General features: G+C 40.9%; 1 protein-coding gene across 3 annotated transcripts in view; it reads left to right on the top strand.

Annotated features, from left to right (window-relative positions):
- The window catches only part of UST (uronyl 2-sulfotransferase), a 178,406-nt gene that overhangs the window by 79,175 nt on the left and 80,205 nt on the right, over positions 1–19,026 (top strand). For all 3 annotated transcript variants that reach the window (XM_049800284.1, XM_049800285.1, XM_049800286.1), the window contains exons 3-4: positions 1,847–2,002; positions 9,460–9,539. In XM_049800284.1, the coding sequence (XP_049656241.1) occupies positions 1,847–2,002; positions 9,460–9,539 (236 nt within the window). The remainder of the gene's footprint in view (positions 1–1,846; positions 2,003–9,459; positions 9,540–19,026) is intronic.

Below are 19,026 nucleotides of genomic sequence, written 5' to 3'. Positions count from 1 at the left end.
AGAGATGTTAAATTCATCACCTTTGGAGTTCTGTGATCATTGAGGCTGGGATTTTGCATTTCATAGGAAGCAAGGCTTCTGAAGGAAAGATTGATAAGGAATAAGGGGGCTAGGTTTCTCACAGAAAACTAGAAAAATGTTACAAAATAGTAAGACTTGGTGTGTTATGTGGGTTTTGTATGAGCCTTGGGAGGCCCATGATTACTTGCTGAATCAGCAGATGTGGTGTCCTGGAACTTGGAAAGCTTAACTGAGGCCACAACCAGCAAATACCTACCCCTTCCCCAGGTAATCTGGAGAATGACAGCTTCCATGTTTATGTTGCAGTGAAGGATATCCTAAACATTGCAACCAGTAACAACCGTAATGTTCTTTTGGTCATGAAGTGTAACCTTGATAGCAAAGTGCCAGTATGTTCCCTTTATATGTAAGGGAATCCAGATTTTTCCTTTTATTTTCTTTTATTATAGTTTGCAGTCCTCTCCTCTTTGAAAGTAATCTGAAGGGTTGCCTGAGGAATCGTTTTGCTTCCCTGATGAAGATCTATTAGCTGTTCAAATACCATGAGAAGTGCCAGAGGCCCATGTGCCTCATCTGACTGCTTTTATGTTAGAAATCCTTCTGCTGGGAGGACGTGATTGCATCAACAGCAGAACTAACTATAGGTTGATACACACCATCACTTTGGCACGTGAACCGTTCCTTGCGCTAAACACATGTCGCCTGGAACCTGGGTGCAGGCCCTGTGTCAGGAAACATTTAGTGCCAATCGTCTTAATAGAAAAATGAGCTTTCCATAAGTGAGTGCTGTATATGCACTGCTGTGGATGAAACTGTGAGCTCCTGACTATGTTAGCCAATTCAGAAGGCTTGAAAACAGATGCCTCTTGGCCTATATTACCAGATGCTGCTGCTATATGCTATACACCAAATACTTGTCTAGTGTGATAGTGTGACTTCAGAATGCCTTTTACTGAAAGAACAGCCCATGGGCATTGTCCAGGGACAAACAAGACTGCATCCGATGCGCTTCAAGACACTGAATTACTACGCGCTTGTTCTGGTTTCCTGGGGAGGAGAGCATGGTGCAAGAGTTAGCATGGCCTGGAGACTGTTCCCAGTGGGCAAGTTGGATGCGGCTGTTTTGTTTTGAAGTTTAGTGAACGTTACCTGTACAGAGGTGACCAGACTGTGCCAGTTTGCCTCCAGGCCACCTGTGGCACCAGCATTGTTTATTCCACAAGTAGATACCTAGCCAGAGGCATGATTTGCTCTCCGAGTCTCTTTGGAAGATTCATGTTTATATTTGAAATTGAAACAGTTGATTAATTTTAACTCTATACAATAGGTGGTTGTTTGGTTTTGTTTTATTTCTTTTTAAGCTGAAGTTTTGCAATTCGAGCATTCCTCTTGCATTATGTCAACTTCACTTGGAGTTGCCAAACTGTAGTGCAAATTCACTCCTCTTCGTTCTTTGTATGGGAGGTGGCCAAGTAAAGCTGACTATTTGCATTGAGGTTACAAGCAACAAGTTTAAGCCCATCATCATCTTCACTAGCAGATACCAGCAGTGGCTTAGTGTTTCTGGAGTAGCTACCAGTCTGCACTGTTACATTAAACTGGATCATGGTGGGGAAGTCTCAGCTTGCCACCTCCTGAGCCATGTATTTCTATTCTAAAGAGCTTCTAGCTTGCTGGTGGAAGTGAATGCTTCCGACCTGGGCAGGGCCCTAAAAATTCTCCTGTACGTATCTGTTGGCTTATGGTCAAAACATGCTGTGATTCAGAGGTACACAGAGACAAAAATACCAATATACTAACTCCATTTTTTTCACTCTTTATTTAGGTGCTTCCTTTCCCCAGCCAGGTGGTCTACAACAGAGTTGGAAAGTGTGGGAGTCGAACTGTGGTTTTGCTTTTGAGAATTTTATCAGAGAAACATGGATTCAACCTAGTTACATCTGACATCCATAACAAAACAAGACTGACCAAAAATGAACAGGTAAGATACTCCTGCTCATCTTAGATCCTGTTTCCTTATTATGTTTGTGAAACTGAGAAATAAAGGCATATGCTAGCAGAAATAGTATTGAATCGTGTACGCTACTTTGACCTGAGTAATCAGCCAGAATTCATCATCCTCTAAGTGGCTTCAGTTAATAGGAGTGATGGATGGTAGAGCCAAGAGCAACATCATGTGGAAGCTAACCAGAAAAACTAACTTCCAGTGAGCCAGGTCTTGAATTTAGTCAGCCTAGCAGTTAGTCCAGCAGTGGGGCAAGAAGGGTTAGTACAAGTGAAGTTAGGTGCTAACAGCTTCTGGGACCTGTATTAATGTATCTGCAGGGCACAGCCATTTATCATATAAGCAGGCCAGCTTATTCAGACCTATCTTGGGTCTCCTTAAGCAGAGTAGGAGTAAATAATGGCCAACAGGGTGTTTTAGCTCACTTTCTTAATTCACTTCTAATAATCACTTGCTTCAAAAAGTTGTTTCCCAGGGCCGTGCTAACACATGTTACTATAATCTGACATGCCCCTGATCCTATCTTAGCCTCTTGCTCATCTGCCTTTTTCATGTTATCGCACAACCCTCACTAAAGCAAGTAAAAATACCACATGAAACCTCTTTACCAGGACACGCCTTTTCATGTTCCCTTACAGTTGTAGAGGGCATTATTTTTGCAGCTTTGATTCCACAAAGATCCAGTTATTTAAATTCCCTTGTATGTAGCATAACCACATGCCCTCTGTGAGTATCGCTGCCATCAGTAGGTATTGCTGCAAGTAATACAAAAAACCTCAGACTCCAGAGTGTACGGATGTAGTCAGATGCTGTACACGCGACTGCAGCACACGTTGCCCACAGTTGCTATTTTGATCTGCTGATCAGGTAAATGCCTGTGTCACTGCTAGGAATAGGAGCCTGCAAACCACAAAAGGATGTATGCGATGATCAAAATACAAACCTGGGCCTGCCACTGGCAGTGTGCTGCATTTGGGGGTGGTTTATTTGTAGCTTGTTTTTGTTATTTTAGATGCAGCAGTTCATTCCAAATGGAAATTTGGGAGCATGTATCGCTCCTGCAGGTCCAAGAGCACCTTCCTCCCTTCCAAGGTGGCCATCAGGGTCCCACCGGCAGCAGGCTAACCTAACCTCGCATGCACCCGAGTTCAGCCCGAGCCGGGGACCAGCTGGCCAGGGCTGCCATGCCAGCCCAAAGGCTTCTGTGCACGGCTGGGTGTGACACCCCAGTGAAAGGCTGGCGGGGAGGACAGTGGGCCCCCACTGCCCCTGCCTGTGGTCGAGGGAAGGGGCAGAGCCCTGGGCTGCAGCTGCCGCAGCATCCCTCTGTGTATTCCACTGGCAGCACCGTGGAGGCTGGGGAGTTTGCAAAATGGTCCCATCAGGTCGGGGTCACACTATGCTGTGCTACAGAGCCTGCCTGGTTAGTTTTTCTGCTTAACTGTTGGATATGGGATAAGGGATTTCTGTGGGTATGACTCCTTTTGTGTTTTGGGCTGTTTGGGTTTTGTTTTAACCATGTCCTTCATCGAGTTTCATTGCTGGTTGGGAGACACATCATAAAACCTAAAAACCTTTCAGGTGTTAATAATCACCAGCTTTCACCCTCATTGTCTACTTTGTTTCAGTTCTGTTCTGCCTTCCTCTGGTAGGTGGATTGTCCTTTGTTAAATGTGCTACAAGATCGCATCTCAACGGTCTTCGGTGCTTTAGTCCAGCATGTGGAGATTCTAGAGAGGCTCAGACTTACTTTTGATGCAGCTAAAACGCTGACGGAGAATAAATACCTGCATTACTTTTTGCACTTCAGAAGCTGTTGGGTTACTAGACAGAGAATGTGCTGGAACACAGATGGTGCTGGATGTATTGCTACAGAGCTGATGATTTACTCTATAGATTGCCCTACTATAACTTGACTCTCTTTAATTTATGGCTAATTTACGTAGTTACAATAGGTTCATAATTTAATGAGTACTTTTGCTGAAAAGTGCCTTTGATCGCCAGGAAACATGCCTGGAGACAGTAACAGTTCTGTTGTTCAAAGTATTTTTAGTTGTCTTCTCATTTTTTATGAGCAGAATATGAAAAAATAAATTATTTCTCTCACCTTTAATGTGGTGTTCACAAGAGGAAGTTAAGAGAATGGATGGTCTCAGGCTCCAGGCATTGGAATGAGAGAAAAGAGAGCTGGGCTGGGTTGTAGGCTCCCAGCATGAGCATGGGCTTCTCACTCAAGATGATACATCTCTCTTCCTTCTGTCATTTGTCTGTCCTGTGTTTGGTTAAAGCCCTGATCTAGCCAAGACTTTTCTGTAAATATTTAGCTTATGCAGTCTGCTGTGGTTAAATAAAGTTAAGCACGTAGGTGTTCTTAATGACTGCAGGGATTGCACATAACTGGAATCCATATTCTCCTTGCCTTTTACCAGTCTCTGTCCTACTGAGAAATTTTCCCAAATTATGTGAGCCTGCCAGCAATTAGAATTGCAGCCTTTGAACATCTATGGGCATAAGGGAGTGAGTTCTAGAAACAGATGAGTTAATCTGTGCCTTAACATTTGCTATAATATTTCCAAGTAAATTAAATACAGAAAATAATATGTAGTATTCATGTATACAAAGTCAGTCTAATTGATGTGGCTTTAAAATGACACACAAACTGTTGCAAAATGAATTCTTCCCCTTCCCTCACTTCTTCCCCCACCCCCATTTTTTTTGCATTCGGAGAAGTAAGAATGAGTATGCTTATAGATATACAAATACCAATCACCTATGGGAGTAACTGATAGTTTATCTTCATATAATTTCCTTCTACTGCCCATCCTTATGGCTTTACAGCCAGCTTTATATATAATTCCAGTTTAACACACTAAAAATCCATCACTAATTTTTCTTAAATTCTTTTGAAGATAGAAAATTGGTCATAGCAGCTTGGGGAGCTGCAGAAATTCTTGAAACCATTCCAAATTTTTGAGAGCTGAAAATGAAGATCTAGTCTCATTCCTGTGAGTTGCAAGTTGTTTATTGAAATGAATACCAAGATGAAAGTGATATACCAAATACCTGTAGATACTTGTGCCTCCTGGACCCTACATGCCTTCAGTACAGACTGAAAACAGTAGAAAAAGGTAAAGAACTCACAAGACAGACAGAGATTTTTCTTGTTGTTCTATTTGTATCGATGATAGCGGAGACCATCGTGTGATCCAGCTGACCTCACTTGAAGAATCCCAGTTGCCTCACCATTTTTGTACATTTTGACCTCGAATTCTCCCAGTGAAATACAGCAGCTTAAAAAAAGTAGTAACATTTCGGCTGTTGTCTGTGCAGGCTTATTATCTGATTATTTCTTTTTGTTCCCAGTAGATTTTACTTATTGCAAATCTCAAACCAAACAGGACTGCTCTAGGCAGTTAGCGTGGTGGGCTGGCTGTTTCCAGAAGAGGGGAAGAAGCTGTCCTCTCTCAGAAGCCTGGGTTGAGATTTTGTGCAGGAACAAGGCTGTGGCTGGAGCAAAGCCATCCTCCACGTTTCTCGCTTTTTGAGGAGGGCCCCATCCAGTCTCTGTCGGTCATTTCACTGTGCCATCTGCTGGATTGTTATTTACAATGCAGCAGCAGCCGAGTACAAATACACAGATGATGCTGAGCCAGTACAGTTTGATTTCTGCCGTACAGCCAACTGAGATCCCACAGTGGTAGTGTAGGACAGTAGACTAAGGAAAAAACCTTTCCCCTTGGAGTATTGCCTCTTGGTGTTCTTGCTCAGGTGGGCTTTAAGGTTCAAAAATAGCTTGTGATTTACAGGATTGCCTCTGTTTGCAGATCTGGTCTTCTTTAACGGTCCTATTTAAAAGTCAGCGCAGAAAATGAATTTTGGAGAAAAATTTAAAATAAAAGCTTGAGCAAGGAGTCACAGTTGATAGAAAGATGTTACGCTAGGGAGCAAATCAGCATTTAGCCTAAAGGCTCTGGTCCTTCCAATTAATTGCTGTTTGAGGGGGAGGGCTGGAATGACAGCAAATGTGTTGACCACACCACAGAGGTCTTCACAACTGCTTGCTGTGGTTTAGCATCTCTGCAGGCTCCTGTCCTGTGGTGTGCATGCTCCCCTTTCCTGGGGAAGCACAGTGCACCCAGTGCTTTGGGTGCAAATAACTGTCTTTTTCAGCACTGTTTCACTCAAAGAGCGTAACTCCCACAGGAGAGCATGGGCAGCAGCAAGAGGAATGGCTCTTAATGGGCCCTTAACCTCACAGGCACGTGCTCCTTTCAGGCTTCCTCCAGATATTTTTACAGCTTCTCCCTTCAAACACGGATATGTTCTGGTTCCTCTCTCCCCTAGCAGTGTTTGCCAGGGTAGTTTTATCTTCTACTGCTTGTGCCTTTTCATCTCTTTTCAAACTTAGGTTGGTTTAAGACCATCTCCTAGATCATCTCTGCCTGTATGTATCTCTCCTTCATCACTCGTTCCATCCAAAGGTACTTGCTTTCCTCTGTTCACTCGTGCTCTCTGTGGGTCCTCTACACTAATCATCGTGGAAAAAAAGGCAAACAAACAAACCAACCAGCCACTAAAGACCTTACTCTTCTGGGAGACATTGGAAGATTTTTCTTTACTTTTTTTTTTTCTTTTAATATCATTTTAAAAGGAGGGGCAGATCACTAGGTATTCCTGAGCAATACATTTGGCTTGTTTGACTGAAATCAGTTCAGCACAGTGGGATCAGAGAGAGAGGCCCATGGGAAATATGGCCACAATTTGCATGTGGCCGTGAGCCATTACAGTTACTTATTTTTCCCTCCTGACATCTGTGTGTTGTTTCTGTTGAGCCTTACTTACCCTTTTGGCAGGGTTTTTAAAAGAATGTTTTTTGCTTGTTTGTTCATACGCCCATTGTAGCTTTATCCACATCTGCTTTTACAAGTCCAGTTGATCATTAAGTGTCTAAATATGAAGGTACTTTCAATCAAAACAAAATTCTGTGTCTGCTTTGGAGTAAGCTATTATCATAGCTCAAGAGATGGAGTTTGGTAGCAAGAGATTTTAAAAAAAGCCGGGAGCCAGATGCTGTCCTGCTCTCCATGCCTCTTTCCAGACTCCCTTTGCTTCTGAGGCAGAAGTGCCTGCGCTGGTCCGGCAGCAGGCTGACATGAGCCTGACACTGACCTCAGGTGAAGTGCAATGGGAAATGTGGTGGTGGCGTAATGTCAACTTGCCTGGCACCAGCAAATTGGTACCAGCCCCAGGGAGAGCTGAGGGGCAAGGGAGGCTTGCGTGGTACTTTGTAACACTCACATATACCCCCCCACACCTTTATCTAGCGGTGTTACATGAAAGCTGCCTGTCTTTTTAAACTCAGTGGGATTACTTTGTATGGGTATACTATCTTTACATCTCCGTATTTATACTCTAATGGTGGTTTTTCATTTATTCCAAGGCGAAATTATAGTGGTGACCATAGTGGCATGAATAGAGTGTTTATACCAGTAACTTCCTTCTGCCATCTTCCTTCCTTCATTCATGCAGACAGAGTAACACACATAAAATGTCAATTTAACATAAAGCTTCATACAGGTCTGAGAATTTCAGTTCTGTAACTTGTCTGGGTAAAACCAAAGAAAGAAGCCAATTGAGACACCTGATACCCAGCCTCTAGAGTCTCCCCTTGTTTCATTCTGCAAGGTGAATGAATATAATTTTTTGGTAGAGAAAGTTACCAGTCCTAAAGAAATGTCGGCTTGCTTGGCTTGCTGGGAAAGCCTTCGTCTCTTCAGAGCATTAACAAACAATACTCAATTATTTTGTGCTAATTATTGCAAAGTTTCCTGGGCTTTCTAATTCTGGCCTGGGCAAGCTCTGCTCTTCAGATTTATTAATTTCTTGCTCATAGCATTTCTATCATACTGAAGGAGCTGTATAAAGACCTGTTTGTATTTGAATCAAACAGTCCAGAGTCCATATATGACTAACTAAAGCAGGGGGGGCTATTCCTTTCCTGCCCCCCCCCCTTTTTTTTTTTTTTTTTAAATCACACATCTTCTCTCTGTTTTCTCTTGTTTCTCTTTTCCTTTCACATTGTCTTTTTTTTGATGGTCTCCTCTTCTTTATGTTCCATACCCTTGGGTTTACAGCCTTTCTCAGATGTCATATACCTTGATATACTAATATGCCTTGATATACAAGGTCTATACCTAATATGCCTTGATATACTCCAACTAGTTTGACAGGAGAAGGCCCATCCTGAGAAGACAGACAACCTGAACTGTTTGCTTCAGTGCTGATCGCACAAGTGTGCATATATAATTGTTGAAGGCAGAGGAAAAGTAGGGAAAAGCATATTAGTGTGTGCATTTTTTTACTCAGTCCTAGAAGTTAAATGGCTATAGTTTGTGTTGTCTGAAAGAAGAAGGCAGGTTATGTGTCCTAGGAAAAAATGGAGAACAAAAGATGGATGAGAAGCAGTAAAATGTGATACACGGTGTAAAAACCATGGCAAAATACCAGTATATAGAAACTGGGAAATAGAAGGAGAAAACCACTGTCATTTCAAATGCATTTGTGTTCAGTGTCCATAATATAGCCTGCATTTGAGCACAGGACAGAAAATCTGAAAATAAATCTTAGGAAATTAATAGTAAGGAAAGAAAATTAACCAGGATGTCTTGACTCTCTAGCATGATGGTCCATTAGACACTTCCAGTTTCCTCTAGATCATAGCTAGAGCTCAGCTTACAGAACATAGATACTCATATCCGTAGTGAGCAGTCTTCAATATATGCTGTTTACGTTATTCCATTTTAATGATCTGAAAATTTAAATAATTTATTTTAAAAAAAAAAATTTTGTGTGAATTTGCCTGAACTAGAACTTAGCTTTATCTTTCTGAAAGTGCCCATTTAATTTGTACTCTTAATTGCTGTAATAGTAAAAGGAACAGCAAGTGCTGATTTCTATATTTAAACAGGCAAATCAATCAAGTGTTTTGGCAATGTTGGCAATTATTACATGAAAATGGTCATTGGCTCAGCTCCCACTTTCTGTTACATTTTCAGACATTTTACATTTTGGCATTGTGCTGAATAGAACCAGTGTCTTCAGAGGGCAGCCACCACTTGCAGAGCTCTGATGCAGATTTAGGCAGGGGTTAGATTTTTCTTTTAGTTTATGCCTTTCCTTAAACTGATACCCACTTTTGGAAGTACATAAGCTCCATGATAGCAGGATGGTGTCTGCAGCTTAATCTTTCTTGCTCAGGCATGAAATAGTAGTTGTGCTATCTTGATGACGGTGTTCGGGAGGGATAGTGGGGAAGGAGTTCCTGAGTGATTCAGACTTGAAAATTACGTCATCATATGTTGTTTGAGAGTTATATTTGTCTCAAAATGTGCATTGACATAACATGGAAAATTTGATTTGTTGATTCTTTTTAGATGGAATTGATTAAAAACATAAGCACTGCTGAGCAGCCCTATTTATTCACTAGACATGTTCATTTCCTCAACTTCTCAAGGTAAGGCCTTTTTTCCAGTTAAAAGTCTCTGTCATTGATTTCTATTAACTGTAATACATAGAACATTTTCCCTCATTTTTTACATAGAAACAATACAATGTACTTTTTTTTTTCCTCCTTTCTGGCACTGGAAGTCACATTCAAAAGTTGGGGGGGGCGGTTCTGCGCTCTCTTTGCTACAAGATAGTTATGTACAGTATGTTTGTGAAAAGCTAGGATGTTATTGCATGCCTTTGCCTCTGAGATGATCTTGGTTTACATTTCCAGACAAAATGCATGAGATGGTAACTTGGGTCTTCATTCATGTTTTAAAAGTGGCAGCACACTGTTGTGAATGTTTCATCTCTGTATAGCCAGATACTAATACAAGACTGAAAACTCCACTGAATTAATTAATTTTGTACCTGGAATGACTCTTCACCAATTTAACCAATTTAATTTCACTCTGACAAAATAGTCCCCATTCCACAGGGCATGGAAGTATTTCTAAACCATGGAAACAGATTATGCTTTGTATCATGGGAGTGCAGTCCCTTCTGGCAGCTGTTTGAAAGTATGCACCAAGACTCTAGAGACATTTATAGCATGGAATGTGAAGAAAATTAAACTTGGATGAAAGTTCTGAGGAATTTTTGGAAGGATGCGAATGAGTGATGCCAGTTAGCATTTAGCCAGGACACAGAGGTTAAAGCTGACTGCGGATGGTTATTGCCTAGGCTGTAAATTTAATTTGGAAATTATATTTGGAAACCTGTGCCGCTAGGTTGGACTCCTCACATTTATATAAAAAAATTTCTGTACAAGTGTGAATTTCTGTAAATCTTTGCAATGGCTAGCCTAACTTCCCAGCCTTTTGTTTACATTTGGTAATGTTAGTGTATGTCTTTTGAATGTATGGCTTCAGGCACGGGTAGACAGTGTAGTAAGAAATGATAAAATTGGGGGAGCTGTTGTTTAGTTTTGGTTTTTTCAAAAATAAAATATTTTGAGCAATTGGAAATTCTCTTGATACATAACATAACTATCAGCATGATTTTGTTACATGAAAACAAGAAGACTTAAACAAAATTCTGATCTTCTGTGTTCTCTAATCTGTTTCCATGAGAGTTCCATTTCTAATGTATTATCTTTAAAGAATAAAACTCATTAAAATACGACTTCACATCTTTGATAAATGATCTCTTCTCTCTGCCAAAATGCAAGATCAAACAAGAAGCCACACCTGGGGGTCAAAGGGATATTTCTTGATTAAACTGATTTTTCAGAGATGGTACACAACATTAGGTACGTGAGAAAACGATGAACATCATTACCTCTTGCCCCCCCCCAAGATCCCATTTTCTATACATATAATACATCCTTGCCATGTAAGTAACATGTTTCTTCTGTAGCCTGTCCATGAGATTAAATCTCTCTACATTTTTCTTCCAGTAGAAATTTGTGAAAATACATAAAAATTATATAAGATGTGTAAAAGTATTTGTAGCTTCCTTTTTGGCTGCTCCTTGCAAACCTGAAAAATATATTTTTCTTTTTATTGAGAGGACACTTGGTTTAACTAGTAGCTGTGAAGTGGTGAAAAGGCTGATGAGTCTTTTAAATGAGACATCATTGAAGTGCACCAACATTGCTTACCATTGGTTTAGCATTTCCTAGTGTTTTCTGAGTAATTAAAAATTTTTGACAGTTTTAGTCTTTAGTTTCAAAATTGGTAGTGTTACACTTAACAGTGAAGTAGCATGTTGAATATTCTCTCTGTTCCTTAATTCCATGGTTGGTTGGGTTTTTTTAACCAATTTTATTAGGAACTGGAGTGTCAAGTATGGATTTTGCAGAAATTTCAAGAATGTGATTTAAATACACATTATAAGTATTACAGTATTGTGAAAGCATTTTAGTTTTGCTTGATTTTTTTGAAACTATTCCTTTATAGACTCTCTCTAGTGGAGAGCTGAACTCGAATTGTCTCCTGTTTGCCCCAGCTTTTCTGCCAGCTCAGCATAAAAGCCATGCAATACCCCAGAAACTAAAAAAATGAGTGTTAAAGTATCCACGTGGTGTTTTCTGGCTGACAGCTGAAGACCTTACACAGCAGTTCACCGTGAGCAGCCAGCGCCGTGGGGAGCAGGACACATGCACAGGGACAGGTCGGAGACAACCGACACCTGACCGCAGGCTTAGGGCACCTTCAGGTGTATGAAAGGCTCAAAGTTCAGCCTGAAGATCGAAAAACCCTACTTTGGTGAAACCCCTTGCTCCTTCCCAAGGCAGGGGATGAGGCTTTCTACATGCTGTTGTAGCAGAGCTCTTACTGGAAATCATGAATTTTTGCAGGGGCAGCCATCCTGGGCATTAGTCCAGTGACCAAACTCGCTTCTCTTGTTTGGCATCTCATACCTTTGAAACCAAGCTTTTGTTTGCAGGAAGGGATAAGGAATGCTTTATTCTCCTTCCTACTGTGTGTATCGAGCTGGCAGACAAGTAGGAGATAGAAGGCATGTTATCCTTGCTACTCTTTTGGTAAGCTTGAAGGTCACTGTTGGAACAAAAGGAGTCTCTTCCGCTTGCCTTGCACTTCTCTGCTTGAGTGCTTTCAAGATCAGTAGGGATTGCATTAGGCTGTTTAGTCCATCTTGCCAAGGTACTAGAGAAGCAGAGAAAATGTAAGCAGAGGCGTGCAAAACGGGAGTCTGCTTTGCTTTCGCTTATTGGTGCTTTTCAGCTCCCAAACAGTAGTAAGAAAAATAAACTTGATTTTCATTTAACTTCACTGATGTGTATAGCAGCAATGACAAATCACTTGGATTTCCCCCCTTTGCACCCTGCACCTGCTTATAAACCTGTCAGCACTTAAAGGTCTCTGATTATGCAGAAAAGCATCACGGCATTTACTTATGATTGTTTCCAACTGAAATAAAAGGGACTGTATCTTCTTCCCAGAAAAAATCTCTAGTGGAAGTGAGATAAGCCTTCAGTGGTGAACGTGAGCACATGCATGTTTCTGAGGCACCATTAGTTCTGCTGAACAAAGTTCTAAAAACTTGAAAATCTCATCCTGACCTGAATACTTGCCAGGGCTGGTTCCCATCGGTTTTGAACAGTTTTAAGAGTGCCTGCTGGTTCAGCTGAGCAAGTGAATCCTCATTTACTCACCTATGTCTTCATCTTTTAATTCAGTACTACTTTTTCTCAATCCAGAGTAGTGCAAAGAGGTAGACAAAAAGAAAAATCTTAAAAGGATGTATTAAAGCAAATCTTATGTGAATTTTTACAGGCATAAATCTAATTAATTGTAGCTTCAAACAGAAGATAAAAACCTAAGTTTCTTGCTCTGTTGATGTGAGTGAATTTCTACATAGCACTTGTCATGGGAGAAGCTTTTATTCCCAATGGTTTGCAGCTTCTGTTCCCAGTCTCTCCAGTGCAGCTAGGGCTAGCTTTAGGAGATGACCCCCTGCTTTGGGAGGGTGGCTATTCCGTCCAGTTCATTTTGGGACCGTTTCTTTTGGGGAAGGTGGTACTGTTTATTGAATGCTCCTTTACTTGTGATTCCTGGGTGAGGCTTTTCATTATGGCTCTGTTGTCATCGTCCTGCTCATTTCATCCTAAATTCTGGACTGACCTCTCCATACGTGGCTTTCTTCTAATAACCCTACTTGGAAATGTTCTTATACACAGAGGTAAATGTTTAGGTGCTTTTTGGTTTCATACTGCCTGTTGCTACTGGGGCTAGCCCAGCATGGGATTTCCTTGCTCTTGATTGGAAAAAGAGAGTATTTCTCAGAAGTCTTCCATGAAAGCGTCCAAGCTGCATTTGAAGGCGTCATGTTACACCGCCTCTGCCATTTCCTTGGGCACCTGGTTCCAGTTGTCTGTCAGCTTTACTGTCACAAATTTTTGTGGCTAATTTCTAAGGTGAATTTCTCTGGGTTTTGCTCCTTATTGACTGAAATGCTTTTTTTGTTCTCTGGTGTTTCTCCCCATGCATCTACCTGCCACTGCCGTCTCCAAACACCTTTCACTCTTCCTTTTGATCACAGGTACTCGCAAACCTCTTGCCAGCGGGTGTTTTCCTCATCCATTTAATAACTCTGTGACTCTTCTCTGAAACTTCTCCAGTAGTTCCATAGTCTTTATTAAGTGTAAGCATCAAAACTGTACTCTGGACCTGTATCAGCTTCACTAATGCTGTACATGGTAGAAGAAAAACCTCTTTGCAGTTGCCATGCTTATACCTTCTAAAGCTACAGTTGCACTAGAGTAATCTGGGCTTTCAGGGCGAGTTGTTTTTCCAGTGTGTTTCCTAGATCCTTTCCTAGTCACTGTTTACCAGGCTGCCATTTCCCATTCTGTAGAAATGGCCTTCATTCCTTATTCTTACATGTGTTAACCAAGGGGAAAAAAGTGAGCGACATGAAGCATGCAAAATTGCTAGCTTCTGTTGTACTGCAGTGGATGTTGTGGAGTAGAAAATTCTTTGAAGAAAAAAAAGAAAAAAAAGAACATTTCCCTTGATATTTATGTGTACTCTTAGAATGCTGAGATCTGTTGGCCTATGTTAAAAAAACAAGAAGAAAACCAAAGAACTTTTTTTCTCATGTGCCCAAGGAGCTCTAGAAGTTGTCAGTCATATCCTGTGCTGTGGTCCGAGATGCACGGGGCAGAGGCACCCCCCTCCATTTGTGCGGAACTCGGGAGGTTTGCCTCCACACAGGTATGTGTGCCCGAGAAGGGCATATTGCAGGACCAGGGTGACAGCTATTATTTATCTTTGTCATATCCCAATTCCTCTTCAAAGTCAGTGCTGCATGTATTTAAAAAGAATTATGGGAGCCGTTAAATTAGTAAAAATACTGATAAATTTTTTTGTCTCTTTCTGAATTCAAGTTTATATACTAAGGTTGCTGGGAAAAGCATCCAAAATGTTAATCAGAAGCAAATATTTAAGAATGTCCCTACTCTAAGCAGGTAAAAATATACATGCTGATACATTTGCTGAGATTGCAGGCGTTATTGGTAGATCTAAGCAATACACTGTTAGAGTGCAGAAGCTGTGAAGAACTGGAATAACCTGCAGAGAGACAAAAAGCTGTTTCAGGATAGCTGCAGGTTGTTCACTGTGCTTTATCATAAATGCTGCTTGTCATCTCTTTATTTAGCCTGAGAAAAAATGGAAGCAGGAAGAAGCTTCAAGTTTGTGCAAAAGCCCCACTTGACCTCTTGGTAATCTGCTGAATTAAGTAACTGTAACAGTCTTTGGGCAGCTACTCAAGATGCCTTGTGTGTGCTCCCAAGTGTCACAGATTTCAGAGAAGCAGAAATAACATTTGCAGGAATGCACAGGGGATAGTGAGGCCACGGGTTTGGGTCAGGATGAATCAGGGGTGGGCAGAATTGCGCAACTCCCATTTTGGACGCAGGAAGGCAGCTTTCTTCCCTCCGACACTGTTATCTTCGAGCATGTACTTACCGACCCCAGTTCGGGCTGAGCGAGAAGCTTGGCTGCTCCCTCCTGTCTTGGGGTAAATGAACGTTACAGGGCAACATGTAAAAACCTAAAGACGTGCCCCTGTCAGTGACTGGTAAGTGACTTTTGCTTGTTTAAAGGGTAGCTGATTAGGTCAGGGTAAAGTCATAGGAGGGAGAAGCATTAAAAAGACCACCCAGAGAGAGAAATAGGCTTTTTCATCTCTCACTGGAGCCATGAATTCTTTACTTTCTGCAGTAGTTATAGGCCACTGGGGAACGATCTCCTTTAAAGTTTCCTATGATGTGGTAAGGAGATGCAGAGATAAAGCATGGACTCAATTTTAATCTTACATTTTAATTAGGTCTTATAATTCAGTTCAGTATATCTTATTTGTTCAAAGCCAGGATGAATTATCACCCAGCATTAGTATGTGAGGAGTCATCCTTTCTGTGCTGTCGGGCTGCTGTCCTCTTCTTCTTTTCAGCTGCAGTTTAATATCTGCAGCACCTATTTAGCATACGTGTGTATGTGCTTGAGGGGGGGACACACCGCTTTCCTTTTAGCATAATTTTCTAAGGAAATAAGACTCAGACAGCAGTTCCAGCTGTTGTGCGTGTCTTTCCAGTTTCCCCCGATGCCTAAATAATTTCTGAACCCGTTGGCCAGTTTCAAACCAAATTTGGAAGGCCAGTAGAAGACTCGGAGACAACCACGCTGCTGCAGGTACATCTGCTGAAGGGAAGGCCAAGCAAAACAGAGCTGCTGGACCTTCTGCTGGGCCACAGCCAGCAGCCACCCCCTCCCTGTGCCCTGCTTGGATGCCAGCCCCAGCTCTCCTGTGTCCCTCTTGCTCAGTGCATGAGGGGTGTGGGGGGACAGGTTTTGAGGAGGAGAGAAAGACCTGTTGGGTCTTCTGCTTGGGAAGGTACTTGCCTTTAGTCCCCAGAATCAATGTAAGAAATATTTTTGATTTTCTGTTATTCATTAGCAGAGTTAATGTGTAAAGTTCTTGTTTTTCTTAAAAAAAGTCTTTTTTGGTAGACCGTCTGTATCAGCATTGCTGATTTTTATTTTTTTTTAATATTACTTTTTTAAACAGACACAATGGCCAACACTAACTAATAAAAATGAGTAAACCAGGCTGCTGTAGCGGCAGGCAGTGTCACAGCCAGCAGTGCTGATCAGTTTGGACACTTTCCTTCAACTCTGACCTGAATTCTGAGTTACGGGTAGTAGTAAATCACATATTGAATGAAGGCAGAGATAGACAAAGAGAGATTCAGTCTGGTTAAGCCCAAAAATAAACTTAGTTTCTGAATATTGTTCGTTTTTTTTGTTATTCATCAGTTTTGTGGTTTTTCTCATGCAGAAGCAGCTCTAAAAATTGCAGTTTAACACAGCAATTTGACATTACAGCATTCCCTGTTCTTGGGCTCTGTAAAATGTGTCTGTAGCCAACAAACAAAAAGGAGGTAAATCATGAAGAATTAACTTGAGTAGATGTCATGCAAATAAGCTGCATGTTTGAAAGCAGGAGCGTGCTCTGTGCTGACAGCGTGGTGTCTGAAAGCCTTGCCTGTTAGTTAGTTGATCATTTGTAAGGGTTGGGTGATACATTTACAATTTTTTATGGCAAATATCTCACTTTGCCGTGACTTAACCTATGTATGTGTCTTTGGTCCACTGATTTGGAAATAGAATTTCCAAATTCTATTAAATTTTTTATAGACTGGTAAGAGGTCAGTAAAACCAGGGTGATTCTGTGATGCTGTTTTCATTGACTTAAGATGAGTCATGGGATATTTGTCACAACACTTAGATTTATTAATAACGTTAGGATTCTTGTTTCTCCCTTTCTCTGGAACAAGTAATACATGCCTGTTATGTGTTTTAACCGTGCTCTACTACCTTTGAAAATAGTGTGCTGGGCAAATGTGTGGAGCTGACGTAACAAGATGCTGAACATCCATGACCCTATGAATGCAATCTCAGGTAAACTATGTATGAACGGCAGTAGTTCAGTCAGCTCCCACTGATTCTGTACAGCTCAGCTGTGCGAGGGATTGGGCTCTTTGAACGCCTCCTCGATTGCAGCCTAACATTAGGTCCTAAAGTAGTTTCATGTTGTGGACTTTTTTTCTCCTTTAAAAAAAATCATCCACACCTAGGAAATATCATTAAAAATATGGTAACAAAAAAATCATTACCCTCTGGGTAAGCTCTTAAAAGTAGGGAAATGTCAGCTAAACTTACGTGCACGGCCTTAACACTGTGTCTTTATGTGTGTTCATTATAATCTATACTTTTTGCTAACACATCATGAAACACTTTCTACCATCATGTGAGGTCTACCTTGTAAAATACACATTTCATGAATGGCCACATGGTGCTGTAATCCCTCCTACATCTTTTTTCCTTTTTTATACTACATTTTTTTAATGATGTGAGTGTGTAATGATTTTTTTTAACTGTGACTTGATGGAAGGCTAAGCACAAATTTAACATGCAGTTTGACCTTTGTATGGTCTCAGGGTTTTTTTCAGGTTTATTTTTTTAAACAACATTGCTCTATGGTGAGTTTTTCCACAGATTTTAAGATTATCTGATTTAAAATTTATTTCCCTAGATTTCCTGTGTTCTTTGCATAATAGACTTTTTAGCTTTCATTCAGCTGGTAATACGATATTCTCAGAATGGAGGTGGTTGCTTGAAATTTATTTACTGAAGGTGGGATCAGGCATAACAGCTAAATTATGCCTTTTTTTACTGTTGTTTGATTTCTGTGCTCATGTTCACACTGTAGATTATATTACCAGTTCAGGAGCAACTTAATTTAAGAAAGATGTTGATTACTCCAAAAGGGAATAAAGAGAATGATCAGAGATAAAAAATTGACCTGTGAGGAAAGATTGAAAGGGCAGAGAAAGAAAAAAAAATAGAGACAATTGGGAAAGAGGGGACTGTGATAACACTTTTGAATTTTATATTAAAAAGGTTCTGCAGAGATAAAAGGACTAGATGGTTCCTTATTGAGTATTGATAGCAGAAGTGGTGGTCTTAAATTGCATCAACAGAGTTCTAGATCAGACGTTTAGGAAAAGGCTTGAACAACAAGGACAGCGAAGCAATGGAGTAGACTGTACTTGAGGATTTTGGAGCTGGTAGTGGCAATTACATAGCTGATCCTGCTTTCAAGCAAAAAGATGGATTGTGGCAGTCCCAAGTAATTTCCAGTCTGTCTTATCCTTGTGTAATGCACAATACAGGCTATTTAGGTTTGAACCTAAGCTTTCATCTTTCAGGAAGGAAATTTAAGTCTTCATTCAAAAATCACCAGTACTAGAAAATCTGCTGCCCTTGGTAAATTCTTCCAATACTGAATTGTTCTCTCGGATTATAAATAGTGAGTTATTTTTCCTCTTAGTTTTTCTGAGAAATCCAATTGACTCCTTCTCCTTGGATCTCAGAGTACATTTGCCCACTATGTAAAGACTCCTTTTATCAAATTTTTCCTCTATGTAAGCTTTCATGTGTAATTTCTTACACTCCGTCGTGCAGTCATCTCTCAGCCTTCTCTGTATTTTTTTCTCTTCTCATTTTCTTTTCAAGCTGAAGCTTTTCAGGTTTTTGACATTTTTCAGTTGCAAGGCATTTTTTTCATCCTTGTGACTCTGCAGTGAACTTTGTGCATGCTTTGCATAAAATGGACTCTGTTAGTGGTCACACTGGTGCTGTGCCAAGTCTTTGCTCCTCTCTGCTCCTGCTTTTGCTTCTCAGGAAAAGGGAAACTAGGATTATTCTGGCCTATAAGGTCTCACATGCTGCTGATAATCTGTGGAGGCGTGCAAGTCCTTGCCAGAACTGCTCCTTCCCTGTGGGTGTCCTCTGCTTCTGGTTCTAGATGCTTTGGGTTTTATTTGCTGTACTACAGTGCATGATCTTTGCTTATGTCTTGCTTGCCCTGTGGCTCAGTTGGCTCTTTACCAGCAAACTGGTCCCTTCATTATTCTCTCCTTT

The sequence above is a fragment of the Accipiter gentilis genome, chromosome 5 (assembly GCF_929443795.1).
Source record: "Accipiter gentilis chromosome 5, bAccGen1.1, whole genome shotgun sequence".
Taxonomy (NCBI): domain Eukaryota; kingdom Metazoa; phylum Chordata; class Aves; order Accipitriformes; family Accipitridae; genus Astur; species Astur gentilis.
This window is presented reverse-complemented; position numbering and strand designations above follow the sequence as displayed.